General features: G+C 37.3%; 1 protein-coding gene across 1 annotated transcript in view; it reads right to left on the minus strand.

Moving 5' to 3' along the window:
- Positions 1–23499, minus strand: part of BANK1 (B cell scaffold protein with ankyrin repeats 1) — a gene marked incomplete at its 5' end in the record, with an annotated part of 136431 nt that overhangs the window by 88915 nt on the left and 24017 nt on the right. Inside the window, 3 exons of the mRNA XM_082315052.1 lie at positions 13000–13120; positions 20210–20352; positions 22394–22532. Of these exons, the coding sequence (XP_082171178.1) occupies positions 13000–13120; positions 20210–20352; positions 22394–22532 (403 nt within the window). The remainder of the gene's footprint in view (positions 1–12999; positions 13121–20209; positions 20353–22393; positions 22533–23499) is intronic.

Raw genomic sequence — 23499 nt, forward strand, 5'->3', positions numbered from 1 at the left:
GTCCCCTCCTCCTTCTTCCCCAGGATTTTATTGCTGAGCATGACGTCGTATGGTGTGGAATATCCCTTGGGTCAGTTGGGGTCAGCTGTTCCAGCTGTGTCCCCTCCCAGCTTCTTGTGCACCCCCACCCTGCTCGCTGGTGGGGTGGGGTGAGCAGCAGAAAAGCCCTTGACCCTGTGTAAGCCCTGCTCAGCAGTAACTAAAACATCCCTGTGTTATCAACACTGTTTCCAGCACAAATCCAAAACATAGCCCCATACTAGCTACTGTGAAGAAAATTAACTCTATCCCAGCCAAAACCAGCACAGTTGTTTTATTCCTCAGTGCTAACAGCCTGCTCAAAGCTTCTCATTTTGTATGACAACACAGAACTGCTTTTTCCACTTGCATCACTTTGTTTTTACCTACAATTAAGATCATCGGACATTCTATTGCATAGTTACTAAATCTCATACGGCCTTTCCCCCATTCTTTTTCCCATTTAGCCCTCCTCCTTACTACCCTGAATACTTTCTATCACTAGCATAAGTTTTTTTCCAACTGTCTGCCTCCTGTTTTTGGTCAGTTATTCATCCATGCCCAAGCAATTACTGACTTGATCAGGTTTGCTGACTCTTACAAAAAACTACAAGAAATCTATAAAGCAAGACTTCACATTACAGAAAATTTATTTTATTGCAATTTCTGTTAATTTGTCTGGTAGAGGCAACACATTAACCTGCTTCTAGTTCTCAAGGTCCACAGAGAAATTGGGTTTTGGCATCACAGTTACACCTTCTAGTATTAGAGAACTGAAAAATTGCACACTACTGTTAGAAATCCAGCTATTTTACTTTTAAATTTCCTCAGAGGTCTTAATGAATACCAGTTAGTCCTGGTAATTTCTTTGTGCTCAGCCTGCCCATTTTTGCTATAACTTCATGATTCCTTCAACTCTAGACAGCCTCTTTCCATATGTCTCCCAACCAGGACTACAGCTTGGGAATCTACACAGTTTCTTCTAGCTTTCTTCAGTTCTCTTTTATATTACAGTCAACAGTTGTCCTACAGGCTAGTCAGCACATTTTCAGCCCTTCATGTGCTAGAAGAAAGACTTAGTAGTAGTTATGACTCCTTTTGGAATTGTCTTAGCTGTCAGTCTTTAACAAACTTTCTCATTTTTACATTCTTCTACATATTAAAATTTGACTCAGCAGTGGTGAATTTGTGTACCTTCTCTCCCCCCGCCTTTTCGCTCCTGCAGAATGATAATATGGGAGAGAGTAAAACCTCACCCCACCATTAGATATAAGGATACAAGGAACAAGAACAGTTCTTGGAATAGGCGTCGCTAAGTACGGATCGATCAGAAAAATTGTTAGGACAATTCTTGACTGCGTTTTGGACAAAGAATATTCCACCACTATCCCACTCCAATATTGTTTTGACACAAGATATCTGAGTGGGCTACATTTTAATCAAAAGTCACATTAAGCACCCTACGTTGGTTTTTAAACAAATTGAGTGTTGCCTGACTTCTGTTGCCACTAGGCAACCAAAAATCCAACCAAGACACTGTAAATACACAGCACCTGTGTAAATCAAGTCACTTATTTGAGAGGCTTTCACAGGCTGAGCTTCTATCAACAAGGGTATGTGTTTTAGCATATACTCCTTTGTTTTTGCAGTGTGCTTTAAAATCCTTTGAGTTACAATAGGCAATCTTAAAACTGTATGGCAGCCAAGGTTTTTGAGAGAAGTAGGTGCCACACAACCTTTTTACTCCATATTGCTCAAGATTTTAACTGAAGTTCCACAAACCAGACTTAATTCTGTAATTAGAAGAACTATAAATGTTACCCCAGAGTATACCCATTTGACTTCTTATTTTTGTCTATACTTTGCTAACTGCAGAGAAAAACTAACCCCCCCGCCCCGAGACCAAGGCAAATATATACCAACTTAAGGAGCTATCACACGAGTATTTTAAGGCTGGGATGACAGTATCAAAGCTAAGTGTACTTCTACACATTACACAGGATTCTCTTAAACAAAAAAGTGTCCAGAACCAAGCTAATATTTCAAAAAACATCCACACGTCATTGTCAAATTGCTTTTCTTAATGCTTCTGTCTTTTGCTATTTTTGAGATGTCCATCAATGAAATAGGTGTTAAGTAGTAATTTTAAAGAAGAGCAAATTACATGAACGCTAATCAATAGTCTGTATCCTGTTAGCAGACTCTAGAACGTCAAATACAGCCAGTAAAAAGAGCCTTAACGAAGTATTAATAACATGCTCTAAAAGAATTTCCACTCATGCTAATGAAACCTGAAACAGTTGGTTAGGAATCTGAAAGGGGAATCAAGTCTATGTTACCAATGGACTGGATGCTATGGTTTCTTTATCAATATAAAGACAAAAAGAGTCAGTGGTATTCATAAGCCTGTTCTAGGCTTATATTTGAGTTTTCAAAGTAACACAAAAGAGAGGTATCCCAGAACCAATTCCAAAAGCCCTTCAGCTCCTTCGCAGTTGTGCTGTTTCTTCTGGTCACCACCCAACTCCTCCCTAGCTAGGTTTGATACTCAAGCAGGACTGCTACACTTGCACACTTTGAACGTTACAGGAGACTCCATCATTAACAAATGAAATACCTCAGCCAGCCATGGAGGATGGTAAAAATCAAGAAATCAATTTCCTAAAACAAACTTTGTTTTATATTACTTCTTGCAGTAAGAAGAGAAGGCTGTCTTCAGGTATGAAAACTTTGTTATAAAATCGTACAGCCTCAAAATGTTGATTCTAGTTACGACTATAGCTGAAGGAGCCATTGAGGATAGTGCTACATACCAACCTATCAGTCAGCAACTTTGTGCAACAATGCAACAAAATTCTATACATATATGCAGACACAAGCAGGACCGTTTTTATTCAATAGCAGAGGGACTTTCTTTTTGTACAAGATCCAATGAGATCTTAGATTGAAAGGCAATTTCCAAAAAGGTTAATTTTAAACAAGCATCAATGCTAGCATCACTATTACATCTTTGAACAAAGAAGCTACAAGGATTACATTATTTTCTTGGGAGTGTGTTAAATCTAAAGACTGACCTTAATTATTGAAGTGTTAATTCCAGGATACAAATCTTGCTCAAGACATAAATCTACTGACAGTCATTATGAATAATTTCATCTTTTCTACCTTTTCATGGCATCCACTTCAAAAACGAGCATAAAAGGGAAAGTTCTGTTCACAGTGTAATTCAAATGACTTTCACAGTATGAATTTCCACCCCATGCTTAAAACAGGTGCAACAGACAAGAGTGCCATCAAAAGACCCCAAGTCCAGAGAGGACAAATAACATAAGTTATAAAATTATTGTAACCTATCTCCTAATTTCAGTCAAGAGCTCTCTCTGCAACATATATTGTTACAGATAAATTTAAATACTACGGAGAAATCCGTTTCCACAATAAATATGGCTCTATTATCTATAAATAAATTAATAACTGGCCCTTGAATTGAAAGTCTTTTAGTAGTACAAAAAATTATGGCATAATGGCAATTTTAACAGGAATTGAATGCTCTGGCAAAAAAAAAAAAAATCATCACATTTATACCATTATTGGTATACTGTTATTACAAGTAATACAGAGTAAAATTGGCTGCCTAAAATATTTTGCATTGCTAAATATGTAGTTTGCACTTTCTATAACCGCATTTTTTTAGCCATGAGCCTTCCATGAAATTAAACACAATTCCTTTTTAGTAACATAACTGTATGAACGCACTCTTCTTCCCAGCAAGATTTAGCAAAACACAGTATTGACAGAATGCTGGATTTTTGCCAGGCCATGTAACATAATACATAGTATCACTGTTAGCTAATGGACAAGATCATAAAACACAATATAAAAAGTTTCAAGTCCTTCCCTTCAGACATTACCGAACTTCTTGGGGCTTATGCTCTGCTCAAAATGAGCAGAACCCAAAGACCTACTTGCTTGTGCAAAGAAATCAGAACTACACAGGCCTCAAACAGTAGGGTGGTTACATGGACACTTTTAGAAAAAACGGACATCAGATGAGCACACACATGGCTTCTGGGGCTTCCTATCGTACAGATGCATTAAGAGCGAACAGCTGTCTGACAATAGCTGACTCCTGTCACACAAGTCCTACCACTCTAAGCTGGCAATCCCAGCTAACAAAACTTACCATCACGCTCTCCTCAGCCAGGTGTCCCTACTCCCAAATGAACAACCAAACACTCTTCTCTGTTGACAAGAAATACAGGCTTCTAACTCAAAAGACCATCTTTTGGGCATGATAATATTGCATCTCCAGCCTAGGCTGGGTACTAACAAGGTTTGGATTAGAAGCAGAGAAAGCTCTGTTCAGACTTCTTTTCCCTTTCTCTTGAGGAATGAACACTAGGCATGAGATTGACCCAGTTGCTGCTGCAGAGTTAGAGATTCAGCAACGAACAATGTAGGAGAATAAAGCTTACAGCCACGATGGCTGCTGTTTCTGCATTCCAGTCAGCCATGAATAGTTTCATACATCAAACTGTACCAGCTACTCCCACAGATGGTTCATATGTATCATGTGGTGTGGAGGGAGGGAGCCACACAAACACCAGAAACTTGTGGGGAAAGCAGCTATGCGGCTTTGTCTATTGGTCCTTGGCTTTGAGATTCCATTTGATTTAATTATCACAACACTTTTGGACCATAAGAGTGTCTTCAGGTTCAAGACAGACAGATGTGCGCTGTTTTTTCTTTAGTTATGTAGATCACCAGCTGGGATTAGGAGGACCCTGACTTGTCACCATGCCACTCCACCCACCAAATGTGTCATAACTACATCATTTCCAGGTATCAATATATGGTGTTATAATGATAATATAGAAAATAAGCAAGGCCTCAATCCACAAGCATTAACCTCATGTCATCTTCAGTCGCTATGGTACCACCAGCCTTACTCTCAGAAAGGGAGGACCTCCACATCTTGTTTCAGTGTCACGCAAGATCGGCTCTCCATTAGAGCAGACGCATGCAAAGGCTTTATTGAGTCGTTCAAATGGACAGATTTAATTTCTTCTGCCCATGAAACAGAAGCCTGGTGCCATCAAGTTGTGACACAAGGCAAAAAGTTACTGTGAGGACCATCAGATGACCACACTGAGCTCCACTAATTTAAGACAGCTTTTAACACTCCGATTTGCAAAGCCTTTTCAGGCAACACAACCGGCAGTGCCCTGCGCTTACACAAAGTAGGATGCTATCTTTAAGGGCCAAACTTTCCAAGTCTTGCTGATAGAAAACTCTGAACTATTGAACCACTTGAGGCCACCCTGGTATGATCACTCTCTTGGTAAATGCTATACCAACAGTCGAGAGGGCTACTGTTCCTTCAGCAACCTCAGTAACGTTTCAATGCCCATTTCTGTAGGCAGCTGTGGTACCAGCAGTCATTCTCTGCGCTGTATAAGCTAATGGCTTTGCCACCTATGCAGTGAGGGGAAAAGGACATTGTTGGACTTGACCTCTCAGAAATTCCTCCCGTAAATACATATTTAATTAACTAAAAAATATAGTAAGGTTAATGACCTCAAAAGAGACAATTGAAGCCTACTGGTCTTTCTTTTTGCCCTCATTCTGAAAAGAGGCACCAACTGTTTCAATCCCTCCCATGTCACCTGACAAAGGTGAACAAGTTCTCTCTTTCCTCCAGGTTCTACAGCAAAAGTCAATGACAACTAAGAGTACCATTGTCAAAATAACCAAGCAAGAACAGCCCGCTGCAAGATCTATTCGTGTTTCTTTTTTTTTTTTAATTATAATTGTTCACTTAATTGTCAATTCACAAAATTCAGTGAGCTCTTAAGACAAATTAGATGTTCTACTGTAAAGAAATTTCCACCATACTGTGTTTAACTGCTTTAACTGAAGTTTTGTATTATACACAGTAGGAAGAGGCTGTAATTATTTGAAAGCACACATGCTTCAGGCAGAAAATACCATTCTTGAACTTGCAAGTTTGTCACACTGAATTGGGGAAAATTGCTGGAACTTTTATCAGCTGTGAAACTGGAACAACTGATACATTTCAGCTAAATATATAGAACTGAACAAAAGTAGTAGTTATTAGGGTAGCTAGAAGTGAACAGCTTTTACTCAGTAGCAGTCCTTTAATGAAGAGTGTTAACAGAGAAAAGCTGCCACTGTTTGGCACCTACACTAAGAACTAGTTAGGTGGTGATCATAAGCAGGAAGGAAAGGTTAAATATTTTTAAGTATTTTTTAAGTGCATTAAGGGGGCTTCTTCAACTTTCAACTAACTTTGAGGCCATTGCTTGCTTTTAATTAAAAGTTTTAGTTGACATACACAAGGTTAAGAGGGAATTGCTGTTTTGTATGTTTTGTCCTGTCATAATCCCTTCTCCACTCTTCTCTGCAGAGCATTCTGGAACACCTCAGCTATAAAACAGAGCATAAAATCTAATATTACTGTATTGTAGCCTGTGGGAATTTTCATAAAATTGCAGTAAGCAAACAGAACAGCCTACAGTGATACTTCTGCATATCTTGTAAGACATCCTTCTTTTATTTCCCAAATTATTGACACAGGACATTACTTTTTTTTTTTTAGCATTTTAAATAGACACTTAAAATGACTTCTACACTGTCAATATCAATTAAACCAAAGAAATACTTAAAGCCCCATCTGTTTCTTCTCCCCCAGTCTATCTTTTCTCCCATTGTTTTGTTAGCAGCTGAAAACCCAGACTCTATTTCTTCTTTTGGGATAGATGTTTCAGCTTGAAAGAAAGAATTACAGAAATCAGGATAGGACTTGTTATGTTGCTAGCAGTGTTAGGTTACAAAAAGCAGTATTTTCTACAAAAAGAATAAATTCGTGATTTTTCATAAGCCTCGATGTTTGAGTTTAATCAGAGAAATAGTAACAGATAACTTGTTAAAAAAGGAAAATTCATTAATAGTGGAAAAAGAAACAAGTTTTCCTCAAGTAAATTGCCATCTCGGACAGGAACCAATGCACCAAGAATTCCCAAACCTGAGGATTCAAGAGCAGAATCAGAGCTTCCCAAGCTCAAGAGAAGTTTTGAAATACGAGTTTGGATTTGTTAGTATGTTTTGACTGGATTCTATTACCAGAATATAAAGAAATAACATGCATACAAGGGACCTTGAAATCAGTTTGGTACGGATGTACAATATTCAGGACAGTACCTCCAGCTTTAGTTACATACTTCCACAAGGGATGGAGGACAATCCCACTAAAAATCCCAGCCACGCCTTGGCTCTGTCTTTCAGTTAATGCTGCTGTTAAACACAATGTTTTTCCAGTGACTTCTATTCAGTCTGCGTTTAGCTTTCTCATCTGATTGGGCTTCCAGTACTGCCCTTCAGAGACTGCAGAATAATATCTTTAAATATCATGCATTACTAAAACATTCTTCCCTGTGATAAACTGAGTGAAAGTCTTTATCTTAATTCTTCTATACTGCTAGTAGGTGATATCCATGCATAATCCCAAATATATTTTGACAATGTTTAGATACTTTTATCTTCTTTAGAACTACATAAAACATAATTGTATAATGACAAAAAAAGCAATTAAAACAAAAAAAGGAACAGTTGAGGTCTGAAGTGTGCACTTTGTTTCTGACAAGCTTGTACATATACAGCAGTTCCAATAATATTTTGCTGGGAGAGATTACTGATTTACTTTTCGGTTACTACAGTAACTATTACAATAGGATACTTCATCAAAAGCAAGCAACTGAAACTTACCTTATGCAATGCAAAATACATTCCAATGACTATCATAGGAAACCATGGTTTGTAAGAAAATCAACAAAATTTCTATTTTTACCATTTCCAATTGCTGTCTTTTATAAATCAATTTCTTTTGAATAATACTGACAAACTTAAGAGGAGGTCAAACAACAAGTAAGGATATAGCATCATTATTGCCTCCATTTAGGCAGAGGTGTAATTTCCTTCCTGCATGTAGTCCAAAAAGTGAGATCGCATAGAGAAAGAATATTACATAGATGTTAAAGTGCCTGCAGGGCTATAAACCCAGGTTTTCATATTGCAAGGAACTTCACAGAGTCTGATGTGCTGCTCAAACAATTCTCCTTGCTTAGATGGCAAGAGATTCAAATTTCTAGAATACATATGTATGATCCATGGCATCTTTTGAAAAACTTATCAGAAATCATTACATGCAGCGATATACCTATCCTAAGCAGGTAAAGTTATTCTGTTAGGTATTACGGTAACATAATAAGTTTATCAGGACATTTTGCTTTTTTTATTAGTATTTAAAAGAAATAGGAATACTGAAAATATTCTAGTTGAATCTACCCATGGGAAATAACAATGGATGATTTTACCCTAAGCACATCTTACAGGCATGCTTGTATATACATATGTTAGTATAGAAACAAGTCATCACACATGTTTATGAGACCTGGTTATATTGATATAATAGACTGGGTATAACAGAGCAGTCATTCAGAAAAGATCATATTAAACAAGAAACTACACATAAGGCCTGTCATCAAGTGCTCAAAGTCTCCAACTGGGAAGAGTCATCTATCTGGACTTCTGCAAGGTCTTTGACACCATCTCCCACAACATCCTTCTCTCTAAACTGGAGAGATATCGATTTGATGGGTGGACTGTTTGGTGGATTGGTTGTATAGTCACATCCAGAGGGTAGTGGTCAATGGCTCAGTGTCCAGATGGAGATCGGTGACAAGCGGTGTCCCTCAGGGGTCTGTATTGGGACCAGTACGGTTTAATATCTCCATCAATGACATGGACAGTGGGATCGAGCGCACCCTCAGCAAGTTTGCAGATGACACCAAGCTGAGTGGTGCAGTCAACGTGCCTGAGGGACGGGATGCCATCCAGAGGGACCTGGACCAGCTTGAGAAGTGGGCCCATGGGAACCTCATGAGGTTCAACAAGGACAAGTGCAAGGTCCTGCACCTGGGTCAGGGCAACCCCCAGTATCAATACAGGCTGGGTGGAGAATGGATTGAGAGCAGCCCTGAGGAGGAGGACTTGGGGGTGTTGGTTGATGAAAAGCTGGACATGAGCCAGCAATGTGCTCTCGCAGCCCAGAAAGCCAACCGTATCCTGGGCTGCATCACAAGAAGCGTGGCCAGCAGGTCGAGGGAGGTGATTCTGCCCCTCTGCTCTGCTCTGGTGAGACCCCACCTGCAGTACTGCGTCCAGCTCTGGGCTCCTCAGCACAGGAAGGACATGGACCTGTGGGAGCGGGTGCAGAGGAGGGCCACAAAAACGATCAGAGGGATGGAGCACCTCTCCTATGAGGAAAGGCTGAGAGAGTTGAGGTTGTTCAGCCTGCAGAAGAGAAGGCTCTGGGGCAACCTTATTGCAGCGTTTCAGTACTTAAAGGGGGCTTATAAGAAAGATGGGGACGGACTTTGCAGGGCCTGTAGCGATAGGACAAGGGGTAATGGTTTTAAACTAAAAGAGAGTAGATTCAGCCTGGATATAAGGAAGAAAATTTTTACAATGAGGGTGGTGAAACACTGGAACGGGTTGCCCAGAGAGGTGGTAGATGCCCCATCCTTGGAAACATTCAGGGTCAGGTTGGATGGGGCTCTGAGCAACCTGCTCTAGTTGAAGCTGTCCCTGCTTATTGCAGGGAGGTTGGACTAGATGACCTTTAAAGGTCCCTTCCAACGCAAACCATTCTACAATTCTATGAACATAATTTGCATAAATGGAAACTGAAAGACAAGTAAATAGCCTCTGGGGTTGCAAGAAAAAATTACTATAAATACAATCATGTATGTACATGACAGGAAACACACAGTGAGAGCTATAGTAATATCATGTACATGCTTTCATTCTTATCACCTTGAACAATGAAATTGCATTTCCGGTGGAGATTCTGTGTACAAAATACAGACAGTTATAAGATTGCCTTAAATTAGGCAATCTGAAACTATGCATTGAAGAGTGAACCAAACAAAGAAGTGCTAGCTGAGAGGATTATTCAAACATTTGTAACAGATGCATTGAAAGTAAAATGGTATCCGAGTTGACCTTTTGCAGCTTTGCCATCTACCTTGACTTTGCCAGCCTAGACACAGACCTCTCGCAAGTACTGCACTCATCATACTAAGAAATTGTTAAACAGTCATTCTGGGGAGCGGAGCAGCTCTTGAAAAATTATGCAAGCAAACATGCATCTGGTGATGTCTTGATCTAAACCATTATTAATATAGGCAGCATCACATTGCATTTTTCTTTGATTACATCATGTGCATTTTTCCTATTAGATTTTATATTTAGTTTTACACTCCTAAGTTTTTAACCATGCAGCTTTACACTTTGTGAGAAGTCAAACCATGCAATTCATTAGTTATCCAATAAAATCAATCACGAGTTCTTCATTATTTGTTCACTTTGAGTTCACATTGAGAACTCTCAAGTACAGCAGTTTATCAGTTGTACCCTCATGTGCTAGCTATAAAGTTAAAATATAGCATCAAGGTAAAACCATACAGAGAAAGGTTTCTCTTATCTATGCCTCATGCTGCAAGATTGAGCTCCTATAGTCATACCAATGACTGGAGTCATGAAACAGTCTCCAAAAGATAAGGTTTAAAAAGATTTAAACTTTCTTTAGTGTTTAGGTTGAAAGGAGTGCCTCCTTACTTTGGAAGCATCTAGCTCCCAAGGAGTGCATCTACCTTTGGGTAGAGGTATTATTATTAAGCTAGAGCTATTACACCAGACTGGAAAGCCAGAAGATTAAGTAGAGTCCATTAGATGCTAGGTGCACAAAAACCTCACTCCAGCTTTTGGAGGAAAATTACATATTCAAAGCTTTATGAAGTAAGCATTTGACACCAAGTCTAATCAGAGGCTCTCTTTATTGAGTTCAATAGGCTTTGAAACCTTCAGAAGCAAAATTTGGAAGTGCGAAGGAATCCTATAGAATCACGTACAGGTAGTCACTGAGAAATTAAAAGTATATCTGTATTCTGACTTATTGATATGCCTCTATTTCAACCAAGTATGTCTCAATGCAAAGTGTCTGTGTTCCCCCTGGAAACAGACTACTGGATTTCTGGCATAAGTTAGGCTAATTTGACCACTAGGGAAAAGCAACACATACAGAAATTATGAAATTAGGGCTGATTCATCTGCCTGTTCAGAGATACAAGAATAACTCATCTCAGTGCTAAAGAGCTTTTCGTCCAATAGCTTAATCTCCTTCCGAAAAGTATTTAATTAGTTTGCATTCTTTGACATTTTCTCTTTGGAAGAAAAAATGGTGCTTGGAACAAAATGCTATAAAAATGGCTGAACAAGGAGATGCCAGTCCTCTATTAGAGCTGATCTGTCTAATGCCTGTTTGGGATGCTCTTATAGGGAGTCAAAGACATGGGTTTACATATCTTGCAGCCAGAAAGGGGATCAGAGCCTAGGCCTCCCACATTCCACAACCACATCTTTCTTTCATGAAGAATCTAGGCACCTAACTTTGTACTTTCTTGTTGTGCCATGCATCAAACCAGTTCATTTTAAGAAGGTCACTACTTGGCTCAAGCTCACAAGCAGTCAACTTGCTCTTGAACCGCACAGGCCTTCTGCAGGTTGGTAAGCATTAATCTCAACATTCAAAAGTGTGAGCAGATCTAACTGCTTATTAGAGAAGCAGAAAATCTTTTGTTCATCAGAATTAACATTTCACATTGGGAATGACTCTTTAATGTGTCCTATACATGCCCATCCTGCAGTCTTGCACAGGAAAATGTCAAGGACAATTTAATTCAAGGACAATTCAATGCCTCACTTAACACCCTACTTGTTTGCTTTCACTAATTAGACTCACATTTAAGCTTATATTTAGAAAACAAGTGGAATCATGTTTATCTAGTACAGAGGGGTGAATTCCATCATCAAAGAAACCTTACTGAAAAGGAAAGGAAGCATGATAGCGATCACAGTAGAGCTACCTTCAAAACTTGTTATATTTGGTTATGAGGAGTAAGTGTTATGTTGTACTTGATTGTAGTGAGCTTATTTTCTCTCAAAACCATAGTCCAGGTACACAAAACAGGAGTCAGGCAACAACTCAAACACATCTTTCTTAAGCATTTCAGAAGGGAAACACATTTCCTTGGCTTTTGTTTTTCTCCAAAAGTTTTTCAGAAAAGCTGAGGTCTATCACATATCTGAAATAACATCATAATGATGCTTTCAAAACACAAGCTAAATAATCACACTCTTGGTTTATTGCAAACCAGTTTGATTCCTTAATAAGTAGTTAATGAATTCAACCAGGACCCTCCATTTGGTATAAACAGTAGCTTCTGTTGATACACTACCCAATTGTGCATATAGCGTGTCTATTTTATAGACAAATCCTATTTTAACTCACTGGGATCCCTTTTTTAAAAATTAAAAATAATATAATTATCTTTTGTCCAGAACTAATGGAAACTGTTAAGTGCACAGGTACTAAAGTGAATCGAGGAGGTTAGTGGTGTTCTAAGTTCAAAAGCCGTCCATTCTCTTCAGATAGAGAATTTTTTCTGATTTTCTTTTAATGTCACCAAACTTTGAGAAAGTGAAGTTTAAATTGTATTGCAGAAGAGCAATTAGTAGAAAATATATAATGTACAGGCATCTCCTCATGTCTCTTATTGCCTGTTTTCTCCATAAGCATAAATTTGCTCAGCTGTAAAGCTGTCAATTTGCAGTTAATCCAAAGCTGATCAAACATCCAGACAAGTATAAATATGTAGTACTAAGTCACGAAGTAATGATTTATAGAATTCTTTTTCCCATTTTTCCTGGTTATGTTGTCTTTATTGTGGATTCCTCCATTTCACTGGTGGCTTTAAATACTCGAAGATTGCCTTATTAATGTTTATAAGTAATAACCATAGCATCAGTAATAAAAATCAATGCATACAAGAAGTGACTCACTAGCTTGTTGATGGTGCTCTTCTTCACTTTGTAATGGCCTGAATTCATAAGTAGATATTTTGCTTTTCAATAACAACGTCAGAACACTGTCCAGCTTCTCTGCAGAAGAGAATTTAAAAGCCTGTTTAAAAGAAAAAAGAAAAAAAACCGTGCATTTGTTGCATATGTATTTTTAACTTTATCCTCAGAGTGCTGGTGAATGAAATTACTCAAAACAGTATTATTATAAACTCACTCTTAGTAAAAGCAGCATAGTTTTTGAAAGCTACAGAAGAGATATTCTAATACAGAAGGATCATGATAACATGATCCAATTGAAGAAAAACAGGTATTATAACTTATGAAGTTCAGCCTTGACTCAAAACTTCTGCATGAAGGGTAAGGACAGGAAGGTTTGTGTTTATCAACTCTTGATTTAGCTACAACAACGCAGTGTAATAACCAGGAACTCTTCTGACAGATGTGATGTGCCAATAAATCCAAAGTCTTACTACAGCAGTAATTCAGGATGAGTTTAAAGACTACAGTAGCTCTCTGTTACCCAAAAACTTTACATTAAGATTGCATACTTTGCTAGGTAGGGAACAGCTTCAGTTACATCAGCCAAGGCATTACATTGCTGACAGATTAAAAAAAACTGATAGCAATCGGTCAGATTAGCTTCCTACTAAATATGTAGTCTTTAGACATGGGAAACCTTCACTGACTGCCATGAGATCTTTTTTTGATTCCCTCTTTCTAGACCGAAGGCCAAGATCTACTCCTAACAACTCTCAAGATAGCCATAATTAAGTGTTTCTTTGCTTGGTGTGACAAGAGAAGCATGACTACAGAGACTTGAACAGTAAGGATATTTTACACCGAGTATTACGGTGCTAATCCAGCCTGTGCTGCACTGTGCACCAAAAGGAGCTCAGCCACAGTGCTCAGGAGGAGTTGGTTTAATCTGCTCAGATGTCAGCAGCCCTGCGTTAAAGTTTGCTTTCCCATAGCTGAACTGGTTCTGGTCAAGACAATTCTGGAATCACCAACAGGGAATATCTGCAGACACGCTTATCATATAAACTTAAAAAGAAACTCCGTGACTGACATGCTGAGGAGAAAAGGACAGAGGGGTCTACTGATGAAACATGAAGTTTCATTCCCAAGGCTGTTAAAAGCAAATAAGAAAATACGTGTGACATGATCAGAAATGTTGATTACACAGGCGAGATATAATTTTCAGCTGAGTCCTACCCAGAATTAGAAGACAAGTTTGTGTCTTGCTACCAATAATGAAACATGGTTATTTATTTTTCCCATAATTAATACTGGCCCTTCCAATATTATTATGATACCTAAAAACCATTATATTTAGTAACTTGTGACCTATTTCTTTCCATAATTCACCCTTTCTGTACTGTCACATTACAGTCTCTGTATTTGTTACTCAATAATTATGAATACATAATTTAGTCCTCAATAAGCAAAGCAATAAGCATTAAAAAAAGAGGACTCTGCCTAGAAAAAAAATCTTTAAGGCTTGTTCTAGAATAAAGATCTAACCTGAGTATCAGACTTACAGTGTGAATTGAGAAAGGATATGCAAACCCTCTCAAATATCTATCCCCCCCCCTTTAATATGAATAACCACATTATATTTAAAAATTATCAAGAGGAAAAATATTAAAATTCAGTTAGGAAACCATACTATTCTCTCTTATTTCAAGTAGGTCTTCTTAGATATAGTATCATCACTGGTACTACCTTAATAGAGTTCAATCTAGAGTAGGATAAAAATAAGTAATAACACAGGAACCAGCTCAGATTACTGTATATGCAGATATTGTGCTATGAAGAAAGAGGCTCAAAACCACTGGCATTCACTTAAGTAACTGCATAGCAGAAATTCTACTACATAGAGAATAAACATATAGGTGAGCTTCTAGACAAACTAAACCTGAAGTAATATTTTTAATTTCCATTTAAAATGGCAAGAGCACCCCTTACACATTTTTGCTACCTATCTAGCCCTCTCTGTTCAAAAGAAAATAAACAAACAAATAAAAAACAGCCCAACAACACCTTCCTCTTATCACCTGTCCTGAAATGCCTGAGAAGCACAGGCACCCCACAGTCTCTTTTCAGCAAGCACTCAGGGTCATCTTGCCTACAAGTCTCCTCTGCTTTTTAACATGAGCTGAAGCAGGAACCCTTCTTTCTCCCTTTTATTCAGGCAGAAATCCAGGAGAGGAGTACTTTAAGAGCATACAGCTCTTACTTTGCACTCAGACAACCAAATTTACATGGGATAAAACAATGTTTCACAATCTGAGATGGAGCAAGTTCTTGAAATGAGAAGAGCACACAACTTCAGGAACTTGAAGCAAAATTTTCAAGGCCATAAACAGTTGCATGGCTTAACAACATCAAGCTAGCTCAGTTTTTACAAGCTGCTGAGCCAGAAATGAGACTGTCTGATCTCCCAAAGGGAACAGATTAAATTAGAGCTAAATTTCTCATGCTTTAACAGGCCTGCCTTCCGATGACCAGCCTATCCATTTCTATAATTTCTAAGTTAGGCAAAATACACTTCTCATGCAGTTATCAGTGCAATTTGCTTCAGGTTTTCCACCTCAATTTTTTTCTCTTACTCCAGGGACCTAAAATCCAAAGGCTCAAGCAATGATTTCACAGGCTATCTTGTTAACTAAACCATAACAAGTAGCTTTGTTCTGCCACTCTACAACAAAGACAGTAGGAAAATCTAGTTTGGTTATTTAAAAAAAAAGTCTATGTTAATCTCTTATCTCACATACAGGAGAGCCTGTTCCAGTACTTATGTGAAGATAATAGCAGAAATAACAGTGAAAGAGAACTAGCAATAGGACCACTCTGCACTATCCAGCTCCATACCAACATAAAGGTCACCTCCATCAAGAAGGAATTCCGTTCAGAGACTTATACTTTACTGCCCATTCCTGCTCCAGACCACTCACAGACTCTAAATATGCTACATTTACATATTTTGATGTACCCTACACAGGTCTCTATAGGCCCATGAAATCTTCCCAAGAAATCCCACCAACACCACGCACCTGAAGTTCATGCTGAAGCTTCACCAAAGCCAACAAAAGCAGAACCTTATTTAAAGTTAAGCACACCGCAAGGGAACAACAAGCCAGTTAGGAGTTTGAAAAAGCCCACATTTTATCTGAATAAAGATTTAAAACATGAGAGAAAAGAAGTAAAAGCACTACTTTCTCCCTGTGTCCTTGCAGGCAAGTTCTTTCCAGGAGCTGCTCAGAATTAAGCTATGAGTTTGCAGGCAATTCTCTCTGAAGCACAGCCAGCTGCTCTCTGCTTCAGTCTTGATCCTTCTGCAAGCACCACTGCCTGCCCCAGAGCTCATCACCAGCAGCTTGTCCTTGCTCAGTACTGCCTCCCCAGGTGCAGGCACTACCTCCATTCCCTTGCCCCCTTTTCAGAGCAATAGGACACAGCTGTGAACAACAGAGAAGCCCTAAGTGCTTGACCATCACACCTAGGCTTCCAAAAGCATCCTTGAAAAAGGAGAAGACCAAGTACATATTTTGCTATTTTTGTGAATGAGATGATCTACACTCTTTAATAACTGCTAACAAAGCCCTGAAAATGTGTGCCACTGAAACACAGCATACATAGCCAGTAAATGAACATATTTCTCACTGGCTTTAGCAGTACTAACAAGGTTACATTTCCATAAAGATAAACTTCTTCAGTAGTTCTTACATATCAGACACCACTTTAGAGGCACGTCAATATCTAGTGTACTTCTGCCAAAGAGAAAGGGCTCTGCTTAGAAGTCACTTAGGCATTTCTGGCAATTTTAGCCAGTGATAGAATATGGAGAGATTTCATACAGAGGAAAAGAGAGAAACATTTTAAAATAACAGCTGCTGATGTGGCTTAGAAGATTGAAATATTAAAAATAGTTTCAAAGGAAATATCTCTGGGGATCAGGTAAAGGCACATACATAATATCACCACATAAGTCATATAGCTATTTCTTACAAGTTTTCATAGAAAAGGCTGCAGTTTATTTTCATTCTTCTTTTTCAATATACGCTGTAACTGGAATCCTGTTTCATGACTATGATAAAAATACCCTTTAAGATACCAAGTCTCTGAGAATCATAGGAGTATTATTCAACCAAAGTTTGTCATAAAGACTTCCCGAATCTCTCTAGGTATTCTAAGTCACTCAAACTAACATGAACCTATAAATTTCAGTAATAAGGATATGACCTCAGTTTCAATTTTTTGTGAAAACTTAAGAAATACGCACCCGGAAACCCCAACACTAAATAATTGAATCAGTAGTTGCATTTGGTAGAAAGTCTAAATCCAGCAGAATGCTGAAATGAGAAGTTGATGAAAAGTAAAAAATGAAATATGAAGAAGTTTAATTATGAATTATAAGAACCTTAAAAATCAGTCTGTACACCAGGTTACTGTAAGAACACAAACTCCCTAAGAGAGTTTCTTTAATGCAGAATTATATGAAAGTGAGAGAACAAAAAAATTCGTGACCTTTAGCCAACACCCACTCTCATATATTCTGATAGCAAGTTCATTCAGCATTATGATTCAGTTATTATCATCCCAACTCTTCCTACTTTACTATAAAATTTCATTTTTTTTCTTTCAAAACTTATGCAAAGAAACATTTCATTTTTTACTCTATTTATTACCTTACATTTTAAATATTTATTTGGTTTTTTAAAATGGCTTGCTAATGTTGGTAAATGCTTTTTAAATACAGACAAATTTGGAACATATAAAATTGCACTCTATCAGATTTGGCAAAGAATTTTATCCAAAAACATGATTTGTAAAAATCTTAGAATACTTTTAATCTAAAATATTGCTGGTGTTAATCTTTAATCTTGGTCTCCCACTAAGATATATGAACTGACCTGACCATCAGTAAAAGGAATGGATGGCTGTAAGCCTATTTGTTGGGTTTTGTTTATCTGTTTGGTTTTATTGGGGGAAAAAAATGGAGAAGGCGACAATAATCTAAACGATGATAGCATCTCAAAGTAGCTGGAAGGGTAGGCAACACAATGTACAATACAATGAAAGCATTTTACCAAAGCATTGTGTCTTTGGTATGCATTACTGTAGCAATTTGCTTTTATCTCAGAATTTTAATAAGGAGATACTTCTCAGATTGCAAGCATTTGTGAAAATCTTGAACTTTTCTTTGAACCACAGAGTGATATTGCTTTGATCAATAATTGCTGTAAGCTTTTCTATTTTATTTTAATTTTGTTTTCCATTGTGTTTGATTGTTACTTTGCATAGATAAACCACTGTTGCCCCAGGATATTTCTGCAAATAAGCTGATAGTCTCAAAGGTTTTAATTATCCTGGTTAAATAAAAGTTACTACTACTCCTGCTACTTGATGGGAATTCTAATTAGTATCAAGTCTGTTTTGTTTTTCCTTGTGTGAACATGTTTTTAAAGATTAAGTTAAATCATGTTCTGTAAATTGCATCTTTACGATGTATCTTATTGCCATTAAATCAGGTTTACATGAGAGCTTAAAGTATTTAAAAAGTTTGTGGAAATAATTTAGCTACCTAGCTAGTTAGTGTACCTACTCCATGGCCCAGCAGGTACCATTAAATATGATGACAAATCTTCCAACACATATGTGCACTTACAAAAGAATGACCATTACTACACTATTCCACAGAGCAGCCATGATATTGTGTGGATTGTAAAACTCATGTGATTATAAACATTTTCTCGGCATTAATTTTTCAGTTGCCAAAACAATAAAATTAAGAGCAGGTAAACAGTGTCTCCTCATTTAAAGCCTTGCTTATTATCCAGATGAGTAAAGGTGAGGAAATTGTTAAACACAGAGCTGTAGCGTTACGACTATCAGGTATTTCCTGGTGTGCACTACTGCTCCACACAGGATTATTTTTGCATTTGAATATAATTTGAATTGCATGTGTCTTACTAAATATTAGTCATGCTGGTTAAATGAAGGGTCAAACTCCTGAACAACACAAATAATTCTCCAGTGGAAATACCAGGTGTGTTGTAGGTATCTAGGTTACCACGTTAATTATAATTTTTCTAATCATTTTGACACACTTCTTATGCATAAAATTTTAAATGAAACCTGTTAGAAGCTTACTTCAATGTCCTTCAAAATATGGGCCAAAAAATGACGGATACTGTAAAGATTTTAAGAATGCACTTGTACTTACAGTTGCACTATTTTTCTTGTGCAACAGCCTGTTTTCTTAGAACAGAAGTGACTTGTACTTGGACGGAATCTACCCCCATCCCTAATAAAACACTAATAATGCAATACATCATTTTTTATTAATCCTTTCGTTATGTGTGTAATGCCTTAGGTGGTAGATAAGGTAGATTTGTCACAGGAAAATGAAACTGTCTGCACTGGAAACACAGACTATTATTTTTGTTCTGGCTTTGCAATTACAATATAGACATCATGACAAGTCTGCTTGGGCTACCCACCATTCAACAAATGATACTTGAGATTCTGTCTTTTCTTAATAGATGCTTTCTTTTCCTATTATTTTTTATGTGCCATTGGCAAAGGACATGCTGCAGAGCACTGCAGCCTGCTGTGCTGATTTGAAACCCAGCTCAAAACCTGAATTCTTCTAAATATATGCAAAGAATCTGCATGGCAACCAGCAAACCACATGAATGATAATTCAGCAGCTGTAAATGGACTCTATATGAATAGCAACCTACTGTCTTCCATACAAGCTATGCCAGAAAAAGCCCATTTGCTAGTGAATGAATAATAATCCTCCAAATACAATGTGATTTAAGATTACTTGCTTCCATTAGTTTTAGAACATACTAAAAAGAACACTTTAAATGGAGAGGGATATCGCTACTGTTTGTTATGATTTTCATCCTCTGTAATGCAGGATGTTGTTCATTGGGCATATACAGCACAAAGGATGTTTATATCACTCTCTAAACAAAAACAAAAAAGAGAGAAAATTTGTTTTCACTTGTCTGACTTGCTTGCAACTAGACATCTCAAACACAGGCCTCCATAATCCTGAGCCTATTATTGAGCCATTACTCATTACTGTGCAATCAAAAGATTGTGTATTCTCACTTAGCTTATATAGGCACTTATATTCTATTTTTTTTTATTAAAAATGCAGAAGTCAACTTACCTGACAAGTGAAAGCTATTGGGTCAGCCACTTTCTTAAAAATGCGCTCAATCTCCTCTAGTGCAGTATAGTACTCAATCTGCGCTGTGGTCTTAATGACTCCCCCACAGTAGACATTTACATATACAGGGCCAGCAGGAAAATCTTATAAAACACAAATCAGAACAGCAGCTGAAAATATTTTACAGACCCAGACCAGAGGTCTCAGGGAATGAGTAAAAGAACAGGAAAATATCACAAAAAATGCATAGAGTCGATGAACTGGATTAGCATTTCACAGATGATTCAGTGTAGTCAGTTTTCTATCCAGGTCTTTCAGTCTAACATTAAAAAGATAACAAAAGAAAAAAAATATACCTGTAAATCTGTATAAAACAAAGCTATTGTATTGCTTCATGTTAGAAAGGAGATGAAAACAGTATGCTTCAAATTTTCAACCTCCCTTTGATAGACTGATGACCTATAATCAGCTCCCATATGCCTACAAATTAAGAAAAAGTTCATTTATTACAAATAGTGGAATTGCTATTCATCTTTTGAAACATTTTTCTTAATTGCAGGCAAGGTTCTCAGAATTGGATTTGAACTAGGCTGCAAAAATGGCAGTATAATTACTTCCATTCCAGTTGTTTACCTAGTAAAAGCAAAGGAAAGAAGCATTTGTACAGTCTGTTACTTAAGTATGACTTGCTCTGTGTATGCAGCATGAGCCCTCTTTATGAGCACATTTTATAATTCATTAGTATTCATTGTGCCAGGCATCCTGCTGTACCATACCAGCACTAGCACTGTTTTCTTAAAATTCTAACTCTGCCCACAAAAGAACGATAAAAATGGGCAACCCTGAAAGTGGAGAAGAATAATAGGGCCAAAGAAACTAAATGACTAGAACATCACCTTAAATCACTTAAATGGAAACTGCCCAAATGCTTTTTTTTTTTTAAAAAAACATTTTTATTTTAACATCAGATCAGCTAGACCCTTATTAAAAAAGGGTACTCCCAAACTTCCAACTTTAAAAAAAAAAAAAAAAAAAGTCTACAGAGAGGAGCATTAAATACAAATTATATAAGAAACAAAATTAAACTTGGGCTGCAGCTCTCTGCCAAATTCTTCATAATATTTCATTTACTGTTCATATTTTATTTCTTCATCCACTATAGAAACCTTCCTGTGATCAACAGTGTTCTCACAGAATAATTCTGGAAGAATCTTTTGAGATCTGTGAATGAGGATTTCAGCTTTCCTTCTCTGAAATCCAGTTACAGATTAAAGTTTCCTGTTGGTTATGTACTTCCCAATCAGGTCTCTAAAAACAAACTCTCTGCACCATCACAGTGATAAAGAACTCTCAGGCCATATGTGGCCATCACCTCAGGACAGTGTTCAGGATGAAAATCAGGCCACAGAATTACTCAAATGTAGCTCCAAGAAGTCACTGCTGAAAATTGTAGCCTATATATGTGCGTGTACACATATATATATATACATATATGCGATGGTTTTAGAATAAAATATTTATATAAGTTCCTTTGGGAATTCACAGCATGCAGTGCAGTAGCAAGCTACACTCCGAATATTTAGGTGAAAAAGTTTTTAATTCTTAACTCACATCAGGTGAGTGGGGATAGGCGTGGCCCTCAAATCTGTGCAGATCTCCTAAGAGAAACTGTTGTTAACTAGCTGAAACTGTTGGCAACTAGTTATGGATGGAGCAGTTGAAAAAAATTATGCGAAACCAGCAGAGCTGAGTGATACAGAGAAATGGCATGGACATGAACAAAAAAAAGAAATTATTTCCTGTGTCAGTAAGAATTATAGAGAGGAGTATAACCAAATGTACTGCATTAAATATAAAATGAAACATTTCAGTAAGAGAGTAATAAGAAAAGAATATTAGCTTTGCATTTTATGGCAGTGATTTTGAAGAATGTTAATCTGTGACTAATCCCTGACATTTTAAGACTGCCACCTGGCATTTAACCACACAAAAACAATCTAATAGAACCTAGTTTCCCATAAATCACAAGGCCTTGCTTCTCTGCATTATTAATAAATCTTCTGTGTGCAAAACGCATGTGCAGGAAACACCTACAAAATAGTGGGAAGTGAAACTACTTATCAGAAAAAGTGAAGGGAGTCCAAAATTTTCTGTTTACTTAAAGGTAAAGAATGTTTTTCTTACCTAAGGCTTTCATGTACTTGACCTTCTTATTCCAGGAGGCTGGCTGTGTCCTAATTCGTTGATTATCTGCTATAAATTCAATTTCTAAAGTTTCATCATCTATTTCATCTTTCAACAAAATGAATAGTTCACCAGGGTTCTATAAAATTAAAATACGTTCCCATTAGTCCATCAGAAAATTATACTGGAAGTGTGAAATGCAAATGAAAACATAAGCTGGAAGGAAAGTTCTTTTACCAAAAGCTTCATAAAAAAAAATCATAATACCAAAACACGATGTCATCTCAGTGTTATCCTTTAGTATTTTACTGACATAAATTAATGTAGTATTTTAAATTCAGCTTACCTAACAATATTTTAAAACAGTACTTTAAATGCATATGCAGGTGAATTGTTACATTTTCTGAGACCATTTATAGTCTAGAAGAATGACATTCAGCCTAATAAGAAGAACCTAAAATACTTTAGACTCACTTAAACTCTTACAGTGAACTGACAGTAAAGTAAGACAGAAGCAGCAGGTAATGTGAGAAAATACCTCTCTACTGCCTCCTGAACCAGAGGGAATGTTACGCCCTTAGAACTGTACTGACTTCAACAATGACATAATGTGTGTAAGTCATCTTTGAAAGACAGATAGCAAGCAAAATAGGTGACATTTCATGCACAGTGCAACCTCCATATCTGACTGTGGCCACTCACTTATATAAAGGAATGCGGTGCTGGATATTGTGCTTCCTCTGTTTACATTGTCACATATTTTCTCACAGCAACTCTGATTAAAACCAAACACACATGAACATTTGCATCCATCAGATATGCATGCAGATATGTACATATAAATATTTCTGATTTAAGTTAAAATCAGAAAAGGTATATGCTCACACAAGCACTTCTTGTGTAACTCATGGTATAGGCACATATGCACGTACTCACATACCCCATCATGGATTCTTGCCAAGAGACACTCCATATGTCTCAAGAAGTGCCTGACTATAGGCTCCCTCTAAACTACAAGGTCTATATGACAGTAGTATCTCTACTCAAGCTGCCAAATAATTCTAATAGAGAGAAAATCCCTCAGAGGCTGTCTCAAAACTATTTTA

The sequence above is a fragment of the Platalea leucorodia genome (genome assembly GCF_965183815.1).
Source record: "Platalea leucorodia genome assembly, chromosome: 6".
NCBI lineage: Eukaryota > Metazoa > Chordata > Aves > Pelecaniformes > Threskiornithidae > Platalea > Platalea leucorodia.